The sequence below is a fragment of the Hetaerina americana genome, unplaced genomic scaffold (assembly GCF_022747635.1).
Source record: "Hetaerina americana unplaced genomic scaffold, ioHetAmer1.1.p SCAF_122, whole genome shotgun sequence".
Taxonomy (NCBI): Eukaryota; Metazoa; Arthropoda; class Insecta; order Odonata; family Calopterygidae; genus Hetaerina; species Hetaerina americana.
In genome coordinates, this window is record NW_027286315.1 from 782445 (window position 1) to 795919 (window position 13475).

General features: G+C 38.6%; 1 protein-coding gene across 1 annotated transcript; it reads right to left on the reverse strand.

The window, feature by feature from the left end:
- Positions 1 to 1677: 1677 nt before the first annotated feature.
- Positions 1678 to 11645, reverse strand: LOC139685959 (vascular endothelial growth factor A-A-like). The gene is made up of 4 exons (XM_071583094.1): positions 11452 to 11645; positions 9291 to 9389; positions 5826 to 6016; positions 1678 to 1801 (listed from the first exon to the last, which is right to left on the reverse strand). Exons 1-4 carry the CDS (start codon positions 11617 to 11619, stop codon positions 1723 to 1725), a joined length of 537 nt encoding a protein of 178 aa, XP_071439195.1. The 5' UTR covers positions 11620 to 11645; the 3' UTR covers positions 1678 to 1722.
- Between the last annotated feature and the right edge of the window lie 1830 nt (positions 11646 to 13475).

Sequence of the window (13475 nt, forward strand, 5' to 3'; positions counted from 1 at the left end):
CCAAGATTATTCGGGTCTCCCACCGGGTCCACATTCGTAGGTTTGCCGACGTTTCGATGGCCGAGTCGTCCATCGAAACGTCGGCAAACCTACGAACGTGGACCCGGTGGGAGACCCGAATAATCTTGGAAAACATTATTCGCCGGGAAAGTACCAGATCATTGTATGTTTACGTCTTAAAACTGTGTACTTTCTACTGTAAATTTGATTATTGAACCCAGCATCAGTAGTGAATACTACAATTATTGGACGGAATGGCATGTTAGATTTGTTTTAGAGTTATCCTAAGTGTCCTATATTTCCTCAGTGCTCAAAGAGGTTAGCAGTAAACGATTTAATGAACACTAAGAACATTGAATGTGAAAAGGAATTTTCCAAACAATTTTTATTCGGTACAACTAGCTTCACCGTGCAAGCCTCATCTCCAGGCACTAATTGTTGTTTTGTATCTGAATATGACATTTATGCGTTGAAACTAGAATTAATTAATAAAAAGTTTGAAAAATAGCTAGTATTGTTCTTCCGTTCTAGTTAAATTTCCTCGTATTCAAGCCTGATCACATCGATGGCTCTAAGAATATTATTTATCAAGCAAATGAGGAGAAAAGTTCTTATCTTCTCTCCTGTACTCCTCTACAAATCTTCAACGATTAATTTTCTCATAAGACTAAATGGACGATAACTTGTGAAACATTTTTGTTCTCTGAGAATATGCTCAACTAATCACATAAAGGTTGGCATGTGAGTAGTTTATCCGGCAAAGGTTGAAATCAATTACCGTACAAGGCTCCTAGTACGTTTGGTAAACTACTTGTAAGCCTTACAGTAAGAAATTAAATAAAGATGGTGCTGTATTTTTCTTCTATAATCAATAACGTCGATAACTTTTCGGATTTTATAATCAGCCAGAATATTTCCGCTTAACTTTTCTTTACTACTGCAAGAGAATAAATTTTTACAAAAAATAAAAAGTCACAAACATATTAATTTTGTATAAATTGCTGCATTGGTTTATCAGCATTGGATTACCTTCATATCATCGTATAATAATCAAGTGCCGTACCATCCTAAAGTCGCCATACACCGCATTCTCTGAAAACATGATAGGATATGCTTTCAAGATAATAACTCTCTATTTGTTCGTTATTTTCATCTTGTAATGACAATGGGGACCACAAAAATACTGACTCTGTACACGATGTCACTATTTTCCATATTTTGAGTTCGTCGAATATTCCCTCTGAGGAATGTACAAAGTCTCACCTACAGAAGAGCACTTCCTCCTAGTAAGTCGGTGACACAATAAAGGACTCTTTCCGGGAAGGGTGTGATCCGTATTTTATTAATTTATTTTTCAGACTTTATCTCTTCCCGTTCTCTCGTGAAACTCTGCGGTCTAAGCATTAGCATGAGAGTTTCTTGTTTCACTTTCCAGAGGATTTCGAAAAAAAATGAAGAGCGGTGACCGCGTTTGATGAATCGCAAAACAAACAGATGCCACAGTGGCATGACGTCAAGATCCCTTTGCGTTCACTGCATTTCTTGCACCTTCACGTGACTAAGTCTTCCAGCCAACTTCTCTCCACATGATCTCAATAGTTTCAAGTGAAATCACGCTAAGGGATTTGTAGGAAACCCAATTATTTTTTTTCTTAAGTCAATCCAACTGAATCAGTTTCTCATTCTTTGGCATTTTTCTTTAATATTTTTTTGGCAACACTTTCACAATCTATAAAAATCCGGAGTTTCCACATCACTCGACCCCATCGCCATCTGAAATATCTTGTCCACGCTGGTACACCTGTAAAATTAAAAGTTCATGCGCTAAATAAATAGGTTTTAATTGATTCTCATGGATTCACATCATAAAATTTACACTGGAAAAAATATCTGCTGATTACGGCTGAAATTCAGTTGTGCACATCACGATCAGATAACTATAAATTCCCAAGAATATAAAAAATGTTCTGTCGCTTATACCCGAAACGTACTTTCAAAATAAAATTTCTACATTTGAAGATTAAAAATGTTCAGTACCAAGTGCTATCCAAAATATCAATAATCAATAATATTGAGTCAATAAGGCAAATATTAGGGAAATTCATTAGGTTTAGACTTTGATTAATATTGAACGCACACAATAAAAATAAAAATAAATTAATTAGATTTTACTTTGCGGCATTCTTCCGCATTAAAAAACGAAGCTTTTTTTACATAAATTTGAAAAACGTTTAGACTTTTTCATATGAAATAAAGCCCCCTGATAAATCTTAATTTAAGGTTGAATCTAACTAAAAGTACGTTTGATAAATCACTCTAGTACGTTTGATAAATCACTCTAGTACGTTTGATAAATAACTTTTAAGCATTACAGCAACAAATTAAGTCACAAGTTTAATTGTTTTACTTCTATCATCAAGGGAAAATCATTAGAATCAGAACAGAAATTTTTCCTTAAAATCACTGTTTACCCCAATTATATTTTCAGTAATGGGAACCCTTGACCAATTATACGTAATTTCATCTACATATATCTAACTTATAAACTTCCATTACCATTGATTCGCGTAGCTTTCAGAAGGTAAGCAATGGTCAATGCTATAGTTATCTATCAATTATAACCCTTATTCAAGAGGTATTAAATATTTAAGAATGATTTATTTCACTGCTTGGAAAGCTTAGAAACCTATTAGAGTTAGGATGGTAGCTGCACTGAGGAAATAAGAAATTGTATATCTATGGTTAAAGCATCTTTTGAAAAGGTAAATCGACATTTTACCGCAAGTAGTATTCCAATATAACTAAGCAAGAGATTAGATAAATGCGTTTTTTAGAATATAGTGGTTATAAAGGTTAGAATTCACTTGATTTTTTTTCAATATTGCAGTCGGGAAATATGCTTAAGTTAAAGTAGGCTGATGAACGTAGGAATGAGGAGTTAATGACAAGGAGAAGAGAGGAAAGGATATTTGCTGAGAGAAATCAAAAAGAGAAAGACAATACTTGGGGCATATTTGAATTACGCTGAAATTGCTGACTGAGAATAGTAGCCGTAGAGGGAAAAATTGAAGGTAAGAAAGGAAGGGGAAGAAGAATACTTGTAATGCTTAATAGGAAATAGATGGCAGAAGTCATAGGCAAATAAAATAAGACGCTTGAAACTGAGTGCGATAGAGGGAATCCAGATGAAAAAGAGATATGCTTGAGATTGAGGTATGCTTGAGGAAGAAATTATGGCGATACTAAAATATAAATTCAGAGTATCATGATTTTTAAGAATCATTGAAGGGTAAAATGTCACTTAATATGCATTGCTTTAAGCGCTATATTATATGCATATTGAAAACATTAACGCTGATATTAAAGGTTATCCAAAGATTTTTTATGTAGAATCTATAAATAAATAATAAGAATGTCATGGAATTATCAATTGGTTCCGGTAAAGTGGCAGCAGTAGATATGAGTTGATGTCGAAGAATGATATATCACCTGATGAGAGATCGCAAATACACCAACGTTTTATATGCTCCTAGGATGTAATGGCTTTTCATAGTTCTTTTTTAAGTTTAAGAATGATCGGAGAACGTATCCACAAAATTGTTTAGTGCGCCGACCGAAGGCTGAGATAATTAGCGAAACTAGTGATTGGTGAGTGATTTGGTATGGATAGGTTTTAGGGGTTGAATTAAGAGTGGAGAGAAACCTGGCATGGACACTAATCTGGGGGCACTCGGGGTGAGAGTTCAGTACGCTAACCCCCGTACAATCCCATTTTATTTTATATTTAATTGGGGGTTATAAACATTGATGGGTGCATTAGAAGTCGTTGACATAGATAGGAGATCAGAATCCATGCAACGAAACAAAGATTATGACATTTTTGTGAAAGGGAAAAGTTAAATATTAACATAATAAACTAGAGCAGGTGTAACAGATTGCATAATTCGGTAGAGTTTTAGACCAAGTTATTCAAAGTATTGCCAGGTATAAGAAGATGAATTGCGTTAGGCAAAGAAGTTTTCATAAGGAATCATTGAGTTAGTATGTCAAGAAAAGAGTATTGAAAATTTTGGGGAAATATGGTCATTGAGGCAAGATAATAGACACATATTGGAGGTTTTATAATGCGGGTGTGAAGAAGGATAAAAAAGACTGGAGACTTTTGAATTGTGGAGAAGCATGTAAAAGTTCGGAAGAAAGTAATAGAAACGAAGAAGCACAAGGCATGGTGAAAGGGGAGGAGAGAGAGAGAGTTGTTGGGAGAAATGCAAGGAGGGAGCAAATGTAGGAGCATTTTGAGTGGAATTGAGATGTTGGTGACTGTGGCGTGGGGGGAAAAATGTTATAACATCAAGCAAAGGGGAGAGCAATTGAATAGATATGTTGAACGGAATGAAGGAAGTAAATATGCGGCATTTAAGGAGTGTTTATTCCGGCTGTCGGGCTTGGTTTTGTTGGGAGAGGTAAAAAGGTTATCGGATATATAGGATACAGTAAGAGTCAGCAATGAACATCTAGGCATTGCAGGGATAGAGAGGTGGCCGCTGGGATATATTACAATGAGGCACGAAAAGTGGATGCTGGAAATAATTAGAGGTAATGAAAATCTGAAGACGCTAGTAGAGGGGAGAATGCTGGTAAATAAACGTTCAAGAGCGAATTAAGGTAAGCTAAGGGAATAGGAAGAATCCAGAGCTAAAAAACCATTATTTATTATAAAATTATTATTAATATGTGCAGTTTTTATAATACGTCAAAATACTTATATAAGTGGATGAAACGGTTAAAGAAGCATCGGATGGAAAATATGGCAGTTAATAAAATCAACTTAATTGGCGTAAGCCGTAATTCAAGCTTTAGTTTGGCAGTAACGCTGGTACTGCTAAATTGCTGAGCGCATTAGACTCATTGCGATAGGCATGAAATGAGAATCAACGTAAGGGAAACAAATGTTACCTGGATATCAAGAAAGAGGAAATACAAATAAAACATTGGGATATAGGTTCATAAACTAAGGAAAATGGATAAGTTAATATATCACGCAAGTGTTTAGGCTAAAATGGCAAAAGTAGTAGGGACATAAAAATGAAATTGCGAGAGAGAATTGATGGAAGGTATGTTCAGTGAGGATATTAAAAAAAGACTATATAACTTTACCTTGAAGCTTTAGTTTGTACGGCGCAAAAATATGATCAATGAAGTAAGATATAGATGGGACCTTTTTGGAGTGTCGATGTCGAGAGGGATGTAAAAGGCTAAATGGACAGAAAGGTATACAATCGAGAAAATACTATGCATGGTGAAAGGGAAGGAGAAGGATTTGTTGGGAGAAATCAAAAAGAGGTGGCATAGATGGATATTGATCATTTAGAATGGCCGTGGGATGTCGAAGATTGTGGTAGAGGGGAGAATTTTGGGCAAACTAGGAACAGGCAAGATTGAGGATATACATGTTGGACAAGATATGTTTTCTTAGAAGAGGCAAAGAAATACATCTTTGCTCAGTTTATGTCCATTCTAAACCTACATCAAACGGTGTAAAACCAGTAATAACAATTGTAACATGTTACAAGATGTTTTAGAATTTTTTTGAGTGATAGAAGTTTGGCCTGACCTTAGTATGTTATCCCAGGGTTCATCAAAAACCTACCCTAAGGTGGTAGATTACCATTAATGATAAACATAATCAACAGGATGCCACACTGCTAAATAGCGTTCCTAATTAACCTCCCGGAACATTAAAATTCCACCAAAAGGGGGTTTCCCCTCCGTTGAGGACCCCTGTGTTACACAGATATTAGGAGCGAACACTTAAGCGCACTTACTGACACAAGTGCGGGTCTAAGAAGGAGCCAGTAGTGCAGTCCATGGTCGACGAAGGGCATTTACACGAGCACGAAATAGAGTCCCAATACCGCGGGGATTCGCAACGAAGGCTTTCTTCGTGGTTGTTACAACTGCAACGACAGCTAGAAGACTCGTATGACTGCAGGGATGTACAGTGCTCTTCCCGAATCTGGAGAAAGAAAGAAATATACAGAAACCATTGTAAAAGGGGTGTTGAAGAGGGAGACAGGCTAAAGGATGGGAAAATAGATGCGAAATATTCATCGTTTCTTGCAACGATTCCTAAAGCTATAAGAGTATGCCTACAATTTGGAATAGATCTTCCGGTACTGCTGGTGCTAATGGGAGTTTTTCTACAGATGCTTCGACATAAACAGGAGCCTATTTAATGGGTAACTTTATCATTGATGCATTCATTTCCGCCTCAAGAATTCTATATTTTTATACTGGTAGGTGATAGTGGAAGTTATCATTGGGGAAGCGACCGATGGCTAAACTCATTTGCGCCGTTAGAGATAATAATAGTTATCGGTATATTCAGGAAATAGAGTAAGTACGGAGAAACCTGGGCGTCAGCACTACCCTAACTTTAACGGAAGGCGCCCAGGGGTCATGCATTTCAACGTCTCATTCGACGGACCGTGTGTCCCTTAAAGTGGTTTCCATATGCATGTAGTACCACAGGTAAAGATCGGGGTGTCACTGAAAATTTCCTGCCACATCTGGGATTTGAACTTGGGCAATCGGAAATCCAGTAAATTAGCTAGTACACTATCCAAATCTCCTTTTTTCCCTTTCGTGGCGTGACGGAAAGTTTGTTGGGCAGAGTGAAAGGGTATAAGTGTAGTATAATGTATTCATAATTAAATAAGGGTAAATTATGTTGGGAGGTCAAGCTTTGTCTTGCTGGGTAAGTTAAAGAAATCTAAGAGTGCACAGTCTGCGCCTATCCAAAACCCACTTTTATCGGTAGACAGCACAATATATTTACAAACAACGCAAAAAAAAAATATATATATATAAATGTATGTGTGTATAAATTTAATTATATGTATACTACCTCGATCAAAAAGTTCCCGGAATTTATTCAGAAAATTAAAAATACAAGTTTATTCATCTAAATCTATATTGTCCCCTTCAAAGTAATCCCCATCGACTGCAACACACTTATGCCAGCGCTTGATCCAATCCTCGAAACATTTTTTATATTCGGTTTTCGGTATGTCCATCAGTGCTTCCTGCGATTTTTCCATTACTTCCTCTCGGCTGCTAAAACGCGTTCCCCGTAATGGTTTTTTAACTCGATTGAACAGAAAGAAGTCACAGGGAGCCAAATCAGGTGAATTCGGTGGCTGTTGGATGGTATTTGTTGCATTTTTCGTCAAAAAATTACGAATAATGATAGCACTGTGCGACGGTGCGTTATCATGGTGCAAAATCCACGAGTTTTCTGCCCACATTTCTGGTCTCTTTCGGCGAATTGCTTCACGCAAACGTCTCATAACGCCCAAATAATACTCTTTGTTTACTGTCTGGCCTTCTGGCAAAAATTCATGATGCACTACACCGTTGTAATGCATGAAAACCGTCAGCATTGCCTTCTTTTTTGACTGAAAACGACGTGGTTTTTTTGGTCTCGGCTCATTTGGTGAACGCCATTCACTTGCCTGATGTCTGGATTGCGTGTCGTACTCATAAACCCACGTCTCGTCTCCAGTAATGATCCTTTTGATGAATGTGGGATCGGATTCAGCCTCGCAAATCATGTCTTTTGCGACGTCAACACGGTCTCTTTTTTGCATGAAATTGAGGTCTTTTGGCACCAACTTTGCTGCTACACGACGGAAACCCAAATCATTAACCACAATGTCTTGGGCGGATCCATAGGCAATGTTCAAGTCCTCCGCTATTTCTCTGATGGTTAATTTGCGGTTATTGACCAACATTTCTTTTACTTTATCAATTTTTTCACCGACTTTCGATGTCGATGGTCTGCCACTGCGTTCATCATCTTCGATTGACTCACGACCACTTCTGAACCGCTCGTGCCACTGGTAAACGACCGTTTTTTTTTAGAGAATCGTTGCCGAAACACTTTTCCAACATTTCCAACGTCCGTGCGCCACTAAATCCGTTTTTTACGCAAAATTTAATACAAGTTCGTTGTTGCAAATTTAAATCCATTTCTGCAATTGTAAAAAATCGCCAACACACACAGAGATAGATGTACTCTTGGCTACGTAACTTTTGCAAATGTCAAGTTATGACACTAAGATTAAAATGGAATATCAACAACAGATGTACCAATTTAACAAAAAAAACAGAACTCAAATCGGAACGATGGGAGCGCCACACGGTGGTTATTCCGGGAACTTTTTGATCAAGGTAGTATGTAATGGGACGGCACAATAGAACACAAATAGAATAGCAACATTTAAAAGGACACTCACACGGTAAATAGTTCGAGCTTTCGGCCCTCTCAGAGGCCTTCTTCAAGTGAGGCATACAGTATATATATATATATATATATATATATATATATATATATATATATATATATATATATATATATATATATATATAAACAAACCATAAACAGAGTAATCAACCCGAAGGTCAGTTTGGTTGGTGATGGTAGAGTTCACCCAGTACTAAGCCCGATGGCGTGTGAAATTCACAAATCAGGGTAGAGGGGCCAGTTCCTGTCCCTGTGCCGGTTATGGTTTCCCAGGAAGATTTGGCACCCGAAAAATCACCCAGCTTGGGTGGAGCTGCAGGTGCCCAGAGACTTGCCCGGGAATCGAACCCGGGATCCTCCGGTCTGTAGTCTAGCGCTCTACCCTGAACTACCGCGACCCATATATATGTATATATATTTTTTTTATATAATACTTTTTGAAAGTCTCACGAACGTGAATAATAATGTATAACACTTAGCACTAGTGGACACAGACAAAAACACACAGAAACACACAAAAAAGAGACTCCCTATTTTTCGAATTTTCGGTGGTCGTGACCACCTTTATCAAGGAAGAGAGGGACAGAACTGAAGGGAATACGATGGCTGGAGCGATGGATGGAAGGGGAAGGTGGGGAGAGATTTCCGAAGGGACGGGTTTGGAGGGACAGCGTTAGAAGGGTGGGGAAAATTTAGAAGGTGATGGGGGTGGAAGATATACATATATATATATATATATATATATATATATATATATATATATATATATATATATATATATATGTATATATATATATATATATATATGTATATATATATGATATATACATATATATATTTATATATATATATATGTATATATATATATATATATATATATATATATATGATGAGTTTAATATTCTGAGTCTAAAACCCCTTACACTGAAAGAGCATGGATTTGGATCCACATCCATAAAATTTCCTTTTTTCGCTCGTGACTCACCTTGCAACCACATGTGCATTTCGTATGTTTTTCCATGTCAAAGGAGACCACCTCACTGAAACGCCATCTGCCATTTTGGTCCAGGATATACTCATTCGTCTGTAAAAATACACCAAAGAATTAGATATTTTTTTGGAAATGTACACCAGTGGAATTCATTATTTCTTGATTTTTACAGAACTCTATATGAGATATGTAACTTGGAAAACAGTTACATCACTCGAAATCAAAACTAAAAAAGATTAAGCATGAGACATTGCACTGAAATATCATTAATTGTGTACCTCATAGATAAGATAATATCATGCAATGTAGGACTTAAAAAGATGTTTTCAATCAATATTTCTACAGGGTTCAATCTTATTAAAGAATCCGGTTGAGTTTTAAAAGTTGCGTATGAACGGCACCATTTCAGGAAGTACACTAAACCGGAAATTTCAATGGTCCGAATAATGTAGCAAAATGATAGGATTTAGCTAATTAAAAATAATTATTAATTTCATTTTATCAATCCTTTTCAGAAGAAAATAATTAATTTGGTAAGTTCCCCATAATTCCGCTATTTTCTGTATGACGCACCATTGCGTAAAATAGGAAAATTTACTCACCAATAAGGATTGAAAACGCAGCCTATGAAGAACACTTTTAAAAATTGAACTTGAATTGAATGTCCAGAATTTTACTTGTTGACTACCACTTGGCAATGAAATCGAATATCATAATGTATTTTAATAAAAATGTCAATCCAATATTATAATACTGTTGGGAATCTGTTTACAATTTTCAATTAATACTTCCAAATCACATTTTAAAGGGCATGTGAATGTTTTCTCACACTTATTTAGCTTGTAATCTCTAAAGTCTAAATAATATTCCCCTTGGCAATAGGAAGTAAAAGCCTTTTAGTAAACAAAAAAAAATATTCCAACCAGTCAACAATATCGCATGCTGAGATCTTGAAAAAATAAAGTACACATTGAGGATATGTTGAGCAATACTTATAAATGCCTTTCCTATCCCTACTCCATCCTCGACTGCCTGATTTCCTCCCCTTTGTTAAAGTTTTCAACAAATTATCGCTAATCAAAGCCTTCTGCAACCATGCTTTCCTGCCTCCTTTGGAGTTTTTCCAGCAATCATCTACAATCCCACTCAATACCTAACACTTCCTGGTTTGTTTCCCTCTCCAGTCACTTTATATTTTCAATCTTTCAGACCCACATTCCACTAGCTTCCGACCTACCACTGTAATTCTGGACCATGTTTCCACGCCGCACATAGCCACGCTGTTTTCTAAGTTATGATGGGACTTCCTGTTCTTATTTCTCTTTCCTAAATATTCACTCTGTCCATTAAGACACACATCTTATCCACAGACTTAGCACATCTCTTTGCAAGTTCTTGATAGCAGGAGGCAAAGAAGTCTTTTGTTTGCTTTCGTAGCCAACGAGTAACCTCATGGACTACGGCATCATAATTTTCGAAACGGCCTCAAAAATGATTTTTAGGGGCCCGAACAGATGAAAATCACTGGGGGCTAAGTCGCAACTGTGCGTTGGATGTCCAAAGGGTTCCCAATAAATTTTTTGTGACAGTTCCGGCGTTTATCTTGCTGACGTTTGGGACTTATTTGTTGGCATAGAGGTATAAAGAAAATGGATAGGAGAACGCATAAAAGACGAACACAGGAATGGTGGGGAAGGCGAAATCAAGCAAATCACTTGCGCAAAAATGTTTCCTTTACCAAGACTCGAACCACGGATGTACAGGTATATATTATATTCTTTTAAATGTGCTCCTTTCCCTTTTACTGATATCCTTTTCCACGCTAATGAATGTGTGTTCGCCATTTGGTGGGTTTTCGTTTTTGAATGTGCGTATATATATCACTAAGCCCGACGGCGTGTGAAACTCACACATCAGGGTAGGGGGGACAGTTCCTTTCCCTGTGCCGGTTATGGTTCTCCAGGAAGATCTGGCAGCCGAAAAGTCACATAGCTTGGGTGGAGCTGCAGGTTCCTCGAGAGGCCTGCCCGGAAATCGAACCCAGGCCCTCTGGTCAGTAGTCCAACGCTCTACCCCTGGACTACCGCGACCCACATTCGGTTCTCGAATGTCCAAGAATGAGGTTGAACTTTCAAAAGCCCTCGTCTCCGCTTACCTTCCACTTCGTCTTGCCCACTTTGGCCCCTGGCTTCGGGACGCACTCGATGGATTCGACGCTGCAGCACCCCGAGCACCGCTCCACGACGGCACAGTTGGGCAGGTAGAGTTTCCCGGGAGGCGCAGGTGGGAGTGGAACAGACGTGTTCCTCGGTCGGCAGGGCATCGGGTCGGGGTCCACAGTCACAGCCAACGGAGGGACCCTCCGGCGGGTACCTCTCCTGCCCCCGCCTCCCTTTCCTCCCTTCCCCCTGCGACCCTCGCCCCTTGGTCCCAAATCGCCCCTCCTGGGACCTGCTCCGGCAACCTCCTGAGGTGCGGCTGACACAACAGCAATCCCCGCGGCAATCAGGGCAAGGAGGACAAGCAGGAGGCGCGTGGAGGACATTGTCTGCCGCGTGCCGACGTCGATTCGCGTGTCCGAGCGGATGGGCCGTGAGCCTAGCTATCCCGGCCGCGGGACGACTTGCCTCCCCCCTTCCCTCTCTCCTATTCCGACGAAGCATAGCTCGCGAGCGGAAGGTTGCGGTCAGGAGATAAGGGGGAAATTTCGACGACCGAGCGACGTTCGTAACTTTTGCCGGGAAAACGGAGGGGATTGTTATTGCGAGAGAAATTCGTGCCGAATGGCATTTTTGTATCGAGAAACGGGAATTAATGGCACGTCAATAACGCCAACCTATTAAAGAAAAAAATATTGATAGCGTATGCCGTCACCCGAGCGTTAAATTCATCGTCAACCGAAGGATGCTAATTCCACCAATGACCCACATCCATTGGTATAGTTCAGGCATAGTCAACTTTAGCAAATATTTAGCATTCATTAGTTTACTTTTGTGGTCGTTGAACGAATTGATTAATGAAACAGTAGAAAATGCGAGTTTTAGCGAATGGATGGCTCGCCAAAATTACATTAACACTTTTCTAGCACCAAAGCGGTCATTATGCAAACCAAAAAGTATATGTATGATAACTGATAATTGCAACATAATATAGCTTGAATTATTTCACCTTTCTAACGAGATAAACCTAGTTCGAGATTTTTTCTGTTGAAATCTGTGTGTGATAAATAACGAAAACTTTTTGCAAAGATTTCAGTGGACTGATAAATGTGATTTTGGTGTCAATTCTCTTTTTTTTACGTAAGAAATTTTTGAATTGACGCAAACATGCCAAAGTCACATGACTGTGTTGATGCCGTTTTCATTCTCTCTCTCTGTCTCTTCTTTTCTTTGAATACTGCATGTTCACCAAAGCTTTTCTTATTTTATGATTCTATAACTCCTTGGAATTTATTGCTGGTCCATCGATAAGGAAAATATTCGCATTTCATCGCAGATATGACGGCAGTTGGTAAACGATTCTCTCATCAGACCTTGTGCGAGCGTGCTTATTTCATATCGATGACATTCACGTACTCTCTAGGGAAGCCAAGTGAGTGTCATTCAACCCGCTCAAGTCCTGTATTTCCTGAGTAACTACTGAAGATTATGTAAATATCTTACCGTATGTTTTAATGAATAAGTTAATTTTGATCAATACCAAATAAATAAATTGATGCTTACGATTTGACAGACGAGTTCAAATCTACAGGTATAATCTAACATCAGGAGGGGCGGGAGCCAGGTGTCTAGGGTGTTAGAGCGTGAACATGGAAGATGACCGAGTAAAATGGACAAGAACTAAGGAGTATAATTTTTGGTCAAGCGCAAGTGTTTACGCAAATAAACAGCGTCAATTTACTAGAACCCGCTCCGACGGATAACGAGTTGCGATCGGCCCGCACTGTGGTTTTTGCTGTGAATTGGCTGGGAAAGTACCAGACCAAGTTCTTTTGGCGCCAATTCTTGTGGTCCGGAACTCTGCTACGAACTTCCTTCGTGAAAACTTCGCGGAATGACCACCGTTTGATATTAAATTTTCCCTACTAAAGCATAAACCGTTTTAGTGAATGTGTGATAAGGCATAGGTGTCATGCCGTCAATGTAAATGACGGAAAGAGAAGCTACAACGGCGTGATAG

What these genes read in the sequence shown, in the direction of transcription:
- LOC139685959 (XM_071583094.1), bottom strand. Translation starts at nt 11,619, where the DNA reads ATGCCCTGCCGACCGAGGAACACGTCTGTTCCACTCCCACCTGCGCCT. An exon ending in TGGGCAAGACGAAGTGGAAG is followed by an intron (nt 9,390 to 11,451) that starts GTAAGCGGAGAC and finishes GTATTTTTACAG; the next exon opens with ACGAATGAGTATATCCTGGA. An exon ending in AATGCACATGTGGTTGCAAG is followed by an intron (nt 6,017 to 9,290) that starts GTGAGTCACGAG and finishes TTCTTTCTCCAG; the next exon opens with ATTCGGGAAGAGCACTGTAC.